This window comes from Mirounga angustirostris, unplaced genomic scaffold (assembly GCF_029215605.1).
Source record: "Mirounga angustirostris isolate CCGP_5_RB_7025 unplaced genomic scaffold, mMirAng1.0.hap1 SCAF_6, whole genome shotgun sequence".
NCBI classification, from domain to species: Eukaryota; Metazoa; Chordata; class Mammalia; order Carnivora; family Phocidae; genus Mirounga; species Mirounga angustirostris.
In genome coordinates this window covers 124,081,173-124,090,217 of record NW_026991714.1, presented here as the reverse complement: position 1 = coordinate 124,090,217, position 9,045 = coordinate 124,081,173, and the positions used below count along the sequence as shown (strand labels likewise).

Sequence of the window (9,045 nt, the reverse complement as noted above, 5' to 3'; positions counted from 1 at the left end):
GAGAGAGTGAGAATGAGAGAGAGTACATGAGAGGGGGGAGGGTCAGAGGGAGAAGCAGGCTCCCCGCTGAGCAGGGAGCCCGATGCGGGACTCGATTCCGGGACTCCAGGATCATGACCTGAGCCAAAGGCAGTTGCTTAACAAACTGAGCCACCCAGGCGCCCCAAGAAGTAACTTTTTTTTAAAGATTTTATTTATTTATCTGACAGAGAGACAGCGAGAGAGGGAACACAAGCAGGGGGAGTGGGAGAGGGAGAAGCAGGCTTCCCGCTGAGCGGGGAGCCCGATGCAGGGCTCCATCCCAGGACCCTGGGACCATGACCTGAGCAGAAGGCAGACGCTTAATGACTGAGCCACCCAGGCACCCCTAAAAAGTAACATTTTAAGAAGACAAAAAAATCCAGCTGCTCTGCCATGTAGTATCAACAACATTCAGTAAAACTTACTAGTTGTAAGACTATGCTTTCAGGGATCATTTCTACAGTTTGTTACTAGAGAAGTTTCTCTGTGTAGAATACCCGAAACCAGGAGGAGGGGGAAACAGTGTCCCTTGGTGAGTGAGAAGCTGACTCTGGGTGTTCTTTTTGCAACTGTGCTTTGTCATTGATTATTGTTCTTCTTGTCCTTCAGAGAAGCTAGAGGGAAGGGATGCCGTCTGAGTAAAACAAACAAAAAAACTTACTAGTTGTGAGAAGGAGGAGAATGTGATAAATCACCAGGGAGGAGACAAAAATAGAAACATATTCAGAGATGGCAGAAATTTTTTTTTAAAGCTTTTATTTACTTATTTCACAGAGAGCAAGAAAGCACAAGCAGGGGGAGAGGCAGAGGAAGAGGGAGAAGCCGGCTCCCTGTCCCAATGACAGAGATTTTTTTTTTTAAGATTTTATTTATTTATTTGCGAGAGAGAGAATGAGAGACAGAGAGCATGAGAGGGAGGAGGGTCAGAGGGAGAAGCAGACTCCCCGCTGAGCAGGGAGCCCGATGCGGGACTCGATCCCAGGACCCTGGGATCATGACCTGAGCCGAAGGCAGACGCTTAACCGACTGAGCCACCCAGGCGCCCCGACAGAGATTTTTTTTAAAGGACCTCAGAATAGGGGCGCCTGGGTGGCTCAGTCGGTTAAGCGTCTGCCTTCGGCTCAGGTCATGATCCCAGGGTCCTGGGATCGAGTCCCGCATCGGGCTCCCTGCTTCTCCCTCTTCCTCTGTTGCTCCCCCTGCTTGTACTCTCTTTCTCTGTCAAATAAATAAATAAAACCTTAAAAAACAATAAATAAAAGACCTCAAAATAGCTACTATAGATATGTGAACTGGTAAAAACCATGCCTTCTCCCAAGGAGGCAGCATAGGCTAAAGCTAAGAATATAGGCTGTGGCATCGAGCGTATGTATACCTGGGTTCAAATCTCAGATCCGACACTTGGTAATTATGTAAAATTTGGAAAGATATTTAAGTTGTTCAAGCCCTGGTTACTTAACCTTAAAATGGGAAAATGAATATCTTCCTGAAGTTGTCCTCAGATTAAGTGAGATGATGTACAAGGAGTATCTAACACATGAGTAAGAGCTCTGTTAATATTATCCATTATTGCATTTACCATAGCACAGACTGGCTTATTCTACATGTTCAATATCGTGAATAAAGAAAGGAATGAATGAGGGACGCCTGGGTGGCTCAGTCGGTTAAGCGGCTGCCTTGCTCAGCAGGGAACCTGCTTCTCCCTCTCTCTCCCTCTGCTTGTGCTCTCTCTGTCAAATAAATAAAATCTTTAAAAAAAAAAAAAAAGAAGAAAGGAATGAATGATATCAAGCCCAGTGGCACTCAAATCTGGTCTGAATGTTAGAAACCAGCTGGGGTAGGATTAGTGAGCATTATGTTGTCAAATCCACTCAAGGCATCAAGCAACTGACCAAATGGAGAAGGGGTAAGCAACACCTGTGGTCTGGCCTCTTGCAATGAGAAAACAGCCAAGAGCGCCAGTTGAATTAAGTACTCAAGTTACTGGAGCCACTTTAGGGAGAACTGAGGGCCAAATGTGCCCCACCCAGCTGGAAGCACCTTGTTTATCTGCCGCTCTCTGTTACTGATTAACAGTAGGCACCCCCTCTTGCCACACCCTCTTGCTCAAACACAATTAAATTTTAAAATAACATGAGTTTAGGAAGAACCGGACAAAGTGCAGGTACTTGGTCCGTGGTCAATAGGTGGGAATTGGCGGGGTATAAGTAGCAATGATAGTTGGGAATCAGAAAACACTTTGTACCCATGTACTTTGACAAAGAAATCAGATCCAAGTTCTGCCCCTAGAGTAGAGGAAGATAGGGAGCCTTCAGAACTAGGTGTGGGAATTTGTTTAAAATCCCAAACTCAGGATCAAAACCAGATCACATGGAATCTGAACTTTTTGTGTTACAAACTCTGACCCTCATGGAATCTCCTTCGGCCGTGCCCAAGAGATGTCTGAACCTGAGACGCAGAGTAGGATTGTGAGGAGGGCACTAGAAAGGCAGGTAGGGGCTTCAGTTTTAGTTTGGGCTTTAACACTAGCTCCCTATGTACATTTTATGCTCTTCTAGGCCCTTCCCAAAGTGTCTCCCCAGGATTTTAACGGGTGTTATGGAAAAAAGGGATCTGGTTAACCAATATTTCCCAGTCTATCATATGTGAACCACTGGTGATAGATGAGATGACTCTAGGAAGTTCTGGGTTGAAATTAACCTTTTCCCATTCTAATTAATTTTGGCAAATGATCTAAATTTTCCATTGAGAGCAGTGATATCAAATGCTCTTTAGAATGTATTTTTTAAAAGGTGAGTGGCTTTAAAGAAGAAGATTAAGTCAATAATAGTACAGACTGTCTGCAGATATGGCAAAAGGCATGAAGGTGGTATACAATGACTGAAATTTGATAAAAGTTTTGTTAAGCCAAATTGAACTGGCTTATTTTTCAGAGATTGTGTCGTGTCTATGAACATTTTGCCTCTTCAAGAAGGGATTTGGCATCAAGCCTTTCTTTAATTCATTTGACTATAGAATTTCTCTTTCCTTGAAAGTAGCAAGAGTGTCATGTTGAACTCTTTATCTGGAGATTTCATTTTGGGAAATGCTGATGAGAAATGCTGAGGTGGCTTTTAGATCTGACCTTAGGACCTTGGCTCCTTCTCTTCCCCTATGTTTGATGTTAAATCTTGGAAGACAATTCAGGGATGGGGCTGGAAATGGGTGTCAAAGGAGATTTATAGAATGGCAAAAAGCACATTAGCTTCTAAATGCAATGTGGTATCCTGGATTGGATCCTGGAACTGAAAAAGGCATTAGCTGGGGCGCCTGGGTGGCTCGGTTGGTTGAGCGACTGCCTTCGGCTCAGGTCATGATCTTGGAGTCCCTGGATCGAGTCCCGCATCAGGCTCCCTGCTCAGCAGGGAGTCTGCTTCTCCCTCTGGCCCTCCCCCCTCCCGTGTACTCTCTCTTATTCTCTCTCTCTCAAATAAATAAATAAAATCTTAAAAAAAAAAAAAGAAAAAGGCATTAGCTGGAAAAAACTACTGAAATCAGTTTAGTTTAGTTTAGTTAATACTAGTTAAAACTAGCAACATAGAGTCTGGGGTCTCATTAACAATAATGTGCTAAGGTTGGTTTCTTAGTTTTGACAATGTACTGTGTAATATAAGATGTTAACAATAGGGGAACCTAGGAGCTGGGCCAGCAGACTGTGGATGGAGCTATGGGGTCTAGGAGGCAAAGCCACCAAACCCGGTCACATTTCCTACTCCTTTGTCTGGTCTTGTGCTGCTCAGCATGAAAGGACAAAGGCTAAGGTAAACTCAAGAGCAATCACAAGAGGAAACTCAAGAGGAATCACATTCATTCACCAAACTCTTGCTTAGGCACTTCCATGTGTTTTTGTTGGTACCAAATTTGGCCCAGAAAGAAGGCCCTGGTAACTGCAAAAGGAGGGGCATTCCCCACCCTCCTCTCCCACATTCTGTTCTGGTTACTCAGCCCTCCTGGTCACAGCATAGCCCCTACAACATTCTTCAACTTCAAATGAAATTTAGGGCCAAAGTCCCCTTGGGGCCAGAGAAGGTAAAATTTTCTAGTCCAAGGACCTGAGCATGGTCACCTATCTGATTAGAGAGCTACAGTCCGATGGGGCCATAAAATTGTCAGTGGGTGTTGGTGGACAAGGCAGGTAGATTGGAGGGAGGAAAGTTCTGGCTGAGAGAGGCTATGGTTCTGTAACTCTGCTAACCTTCCCCAGACCCTGTGTCTAGGTGATAAATGGGTGGAGAAGAGAGAGAGGTAACCACTTTGCACAGAGGTAACCTGGCATTTATTACAGGCTTATCACAAAAGTCTACAAGTTATTATATTTCATAACAAACAGTTATTGCAGGCACAGAAGGTAAACAAGACCTAAGGGGAACGGAAAGGGAGAAACAACAAACACATTTTATGAGGGGCCTCTCTTAAGTGCTCTTCTTGGAGAATCCTGGTCCACCTAAAATGTTAACACAGAATCTTCAAGGTAAAGTTTATTCTCACTGATAAAAATTAACATGAATATATGTAATTCATGTAATTGTTCTTAGGGTAGTGTCAGTGTGGTGGGAAGGAAGGAGAAGGACGATGGGAAGACCTGGTTTGGACAATGCACTTGACTGGGAAGTATGTGGTAAGTGTATTCAGAATCACGTGCAGGCGAGATTTCACTGTCTTTTACAACTGGTTAAGGAAATGCTATTGCTTCTTTCTTTTTTTTTTTTTTTTAAGATTTTATTTATTTATTTGACAGACAGAGAGAGACAGCAGGAGAAGAAACACAAGCAGGGGGAGCGGCAGGCAGAGGCAAAAGCAGGCTTCCCGCTGAGCAGGGTGCCCGACGCAGGGCTCGATCCCAGGACCCTGGGATCATGACCTGAGCTGAAAGCAGATGCTTAACCGACTGAGCCACCCAGACGCCCCAACTATTGCTTCTTTCTACATTAATATGTTTCTAGCTATTTAACCAAACCCACTTATTAATTTCAATGCTTTTTTTTTTTTTTTTAGGACACAAAGTTTGCTTTAAATATTTTTTTGGGGGAAAGGACACCACACTTCTACTCAATTAAGAGAAACATTTTTACAGTCTTGAGGTCTTTTATTTTCTTTACATTTATCATGCCATGAATTCATAGGGAATGGGTTCCAGCAGTTCGGGCTCCTTTCCATTGGTTCTCACAAAGTGTGCTTCTCTGGGTGGGGCAGGCTGGCACTTCAGTTGAACCCAAGTACCTTTCTCTTTGGCTTCCTTCTTTTTCTGATCATTTCCCTTCACACGCTCCAGGAAGGTATCTTGGCTCTTTTTTTTTTTTTTTTAAGATTTTATTTATTTTTGGGGCGCCTGGGTGGCTCAGATGGTTAAGCGTCTGCCTTCAGCTCAGGTCATGATCCCAGGGTCCTGGGATCGAGTCCCGCATCGGGCTCCCTGCTCCACGGGGAGCCTGCTTCTCCCTCTGCCTCTCTCTCTCTCTGCCTCTCATGAATAAATAAATAAAATCTTTAAAAAAAAAAAAAGATTTTATTTATTTTTTTGACAGAGAGAGCGAGAGAGCACAAGCAGGGGGAGCAGGAGAAGGAGAGGGAGAAGCAGGCTCCCCGCGGAGCAGGGATCCCGATGTGGGGCTCGATCCCAGGACCCTGGGATCATGACCTGAGCCGAAGGCAGACACTTAACTATCTGAGCCACCCAGGTGCCCCTATCTTGGCTCTTTGAGTGTTTAATATGCTCAATGCGTACATTAATCCTCTTGGCAAGAATCTTGCCCTTAACTTGTTTGTTTACAACAATGCCAACAACATGCTGAGTAACATTGTAGACTCTTCCAGTTTTGCCATGGTTTTTTTTTTTAAGACTTTTTTTTTTTTTAAGATTTTATTTATTTATTTGACAGAGAGAGAGAGATTGAGAGAACAGGAACACAAGCAGGGGGAGTGGGAGAGGGAGAAGCAGGCTCCCCGCTGAGCAGGGATCCCGATGTGGGGCTTGATCCCAGGACCCTGGGATCATAATCTGAGCCGAAGGTAGATTCTTAACGACTGAGCCACCCGGCGCTCCTATCTCCACTCTTTGAGTGTTTAATATGCTCAATGCGTACATTAATTCTCTTGGCAAGAATCTTGCCCTTAACTTGTTTGTTTACAACAATGCCAACCGCATGCTGAGTAACATTGTAGACTCTTCCAGTTTTGCCATGGTAACATTTGTGGGGCATTCCTTTTTGAACAGTGCCCGTTCCCTTGATGTCCACAATATCACCTTTCTTATAGATTCGCATGTATGTGGCCAAAGGAACAACTCCATGTTTTCTAAAAGGTCTAGAGAATATATAGCGGGTACCTCTCCTCTTTCCCTTTGTGTTGGTCATTTTGGCAAATTACTGGAAGATGGCGGTTCCAGCCAAAAGACTAATTTCAATGCTTTTAATCAGTTCTTTTTTAGTTTCCTAGTACTAAAACTATATCATCTACAAATAATGATTTTTGTTTCTTCCTTTTGATGTCCATTCCTCTTATTTTATTTCATATCTTACTGCATGGGGAAGAATTTTCAAAACAGTAGATGATGATTAATAATAACAGTTCTTGGGGCACTTGGGTGGCTCAGGCTTAGTTGTGTCATATCCAACTTACAAAATAAGGTATTGAAAAGCATCTTTCACTTTTCCACTTGCTCCCCCCATCCCAGTGTGGTTCAGGCTGCACCACACTTGCTTAGAGCTCCTGGTTTCCCCTAAGTTAGTACCGTCATTATCTCTCTCCAGCCGCACTCTTGATCATCTACGAGGACCTCCCCAGCCATGTTGAGATGTTCTCCGACATCTCTAAGATCCAGGAGATTGCGGATGGGCTGTGCCTAAAGGCGGAGGGGAAGATGGTGGGTAGGACAGAGGGTACCATTGATGACTTGCTCATTAGTGGAAATGCCTCCTTGAAAGTTGGGAGGGCGAAGGTACCAAAAGCACAGTCATCCCTGGTGTTAATATTGTCATGAACCATCACTTGCAGGAAACCAGCTGCACAGAAAAAGCCTACAGAAGGTGCATCAAAGATTATACGAAATCAATCAAAGGCAAACTTGAAGAACAGAGGACAGAAAGAGTAAAACCTTTTATGACAGGGGCCGCAGAACAGATCAAGCGCATCCTTGCTAATTTCAAAAACTACCAGTTCTTTATTGGTGAAAACATGAATCCAGATGGCATGGCTGCTCTGCTGGACTCCCGTGAGGATGGTGACACCCCAAATATGATTTTCTTTAAGGAGGGCTTAGAAATGGAAAAATGAGGGCGCCTGGGTGGCTCAGTTGTTAAGTGTCTGCCTTTGGCTCAGGTCATGATCCCAGGGTCCTGGGATCGAGCCCCGCATCAGGCTCCCTGCTCGGCGGGAAGCCTGCTTCTCCCTCTCTCACTCCCCCTGCTTGTGTTCCCTCTCTCGCTGTCTCTCTGTCAAATAAATAAAAAAATAAATAAATCTTAAAAAAGAAAAAAAGAAATGGAAAAATGGGGGGCACCTGGGTGGCTGAGTCGGTTCAGCGTCCAACTCTTGATTTCAACTCAGGTCTTGATCTCAGGGTCATGAATTCAAGCCCCACATTGGGCTCCACGCTGGGCATGGAGCCTACTTAAAAAAGAAAAAGAAGTAGGGGCGCCTGGGTGGCTCAGTTGGTTAAGCATCTGCTTTCAGCTCAGGCCATGGTCCTAGGGTCCTGGGATCGAGCCAGGGATACAATCTCTGTATCCTATTTCTGCGGCCTCCGAAATATGTCTCAAGTTCGTGCACTTCCTGACTCCCACAGCCCTAGTTTGGGCAACCGTCACCCCTCGCCCATTGGTGCAGAGCCTCCTAATCAATCTCCTAGCATCCCTCTGTTCACTTAGGAATTCTTCCAGTTGCAAGTAACAGGATACCCTACTTAAAATGGATTTTAAAATGGGGTTGATTTTCCCCCATATTACAAGAAATCTAGAGATAGACACTTGTGGCTTTGCTTCAGTCCATCTCTGTCAGGGTTGTTTGTCATCTCTGTTAATCTTGGCTTTTTTCCTCAGGTTTTTCTCATGAGATAAGGCATCCCATCAGTGTTCAAGGGCAGGGAGAAAGCAGAAAGGCAGCGCCCAAACTTCTCCTAAGTATGGCCAAAGTGTTCCCAGAATTCTTTGGGAGACGTTCCCTTATCTCTTTAGCCAGAATTGGGTTCCTGACTCCCATCACCACACCTAGCTGCAAAGGTGGCTGAGAAAATGGGAAACAGGATGGCTCAGAGCTGGGGACTGCCCGTTTTTATATGGCCCTTGAGCTAACAACAGGTTTTATGTGTTCAAGGGGTTGTTAAAAAACGAAAAACAAAAATGAATACCTAACAAAAGCCGTATGGCCCATGAAGCATAAAGTATTTTTTATCTGATTCCTTACTAGAAAAGTTTGCTGACCCCTGAATTAGATCAAATATAATTTCCTAAAATGTAAACCTCATTTGATCCTTCCTCAATTTAAAAATCCTTCAGGGTATCCGAAGGATGAAGTGGATTTTAGCCTTACTCTTAATAAGCCCTATGAGGTTCTGCCTGATTTTGCTTACCTTTTCAATCTTATTTGTACCTTACACTCTATGGTCTGGCCATCCTAGACTATTTTTTTGTAGGTTCCTGTATTATTTTCCTATTGTTCTTGTAACAGATTACCACAAACTTCATGATTTAAAACAACATAAATGCATTATCTTACAGTCCTGGAGGTCAAAAGTTCAAAATGGGTTTTTCTGGACTAAAATCCAGGTGTTAGCAGGACTGTGTTCCTTCTGGATACTCTCTGGGAGAGCCTCTAGAAAAGTTCCCTTGCCTTGTCCAGCTTCTGGAGGCTACCTGCCTTCCTTAGTCCATGGCCTCATTCTCCATTTGCAAAGTCAGCACAGCAGCATTTCCAAAGCTCTCTCTGACTTTGATCTACCACCTCCCTCTTTCAAGTAAAAGGACTCTGTAATTATACTTGGCCACCAAG

General features: G+C 44.1%; 1 protein-coding gene, 1 non-coding gene and 1 pseudogene across 2 annotated transcripts; 2 read left to right on the top strand and 1 right to left on the bottom strand.

The window, feature by feature from the left end:
* Positions 1 to 453: 453 nt before the first annotated feature.
* On the top strand, positions 454 to 661 carry LOC123847307 (small nucleolar RNA U3). The gene has a single exon (XR_006791526.1). It is a non-coding gene; the product is annotated as a small nucleolar RNA U3 (small nucleolar RNA).
* A 4,403-nt stretch (positions 662 to 5,064) lies between these two features.
* On the bottom strand, positions 5,065 to 6,422 carry LOC135364660 (large ribosomal subunit protein eL21-like). The gene is made up of 2 exons (XM_064593546.1): positions 6,094 to 6,422; positions 5,065 to 5,345 (listed from the first exon to the last, which is right to left on the bottom strand). Exons 1-2 carry the CDS (start codon positions 6,411 to 6,413, stop codon positions 5,165 to 5,167), a joined length of 501 nt encoding a protein of 166 aa, XP_064449616.1. The 5' UTR covers positions 6,414 to 6,422; the 3' UTR covers positions 5,065 to 5,164.
* Positions 6,423 to 6,823: 401 nt separating this feature from the next.
* LOC123845534 (translationally-controlled tumor protein-like) lies at positions 6,824 to 7,332 on the top strand (annotated as a pseudogene).
* The last annotated feature ends 1,713 nt before the right edge of the window (positions 7,333 to 9,045 follow it).

What these genes read in the sequence shown, in the direction of transcription:
- LOC135364660 (XM_064593546.1), bottom strand. Translation starts at nt 6,413, where the DNA reads ATGACCAACACAAAGGGAAAGAGGAGAGGTACCCGCTATATATTCTCT. An exon ending in AGTGGAGATAGGAGCGCCGG is followed by an intron (nt 5,346 to 6,093) that starts GTGGCTCAGTCG and finishes AAAAAAAAAGAG; the next exon opens with CCAAGATACCTTCCTGGAGC.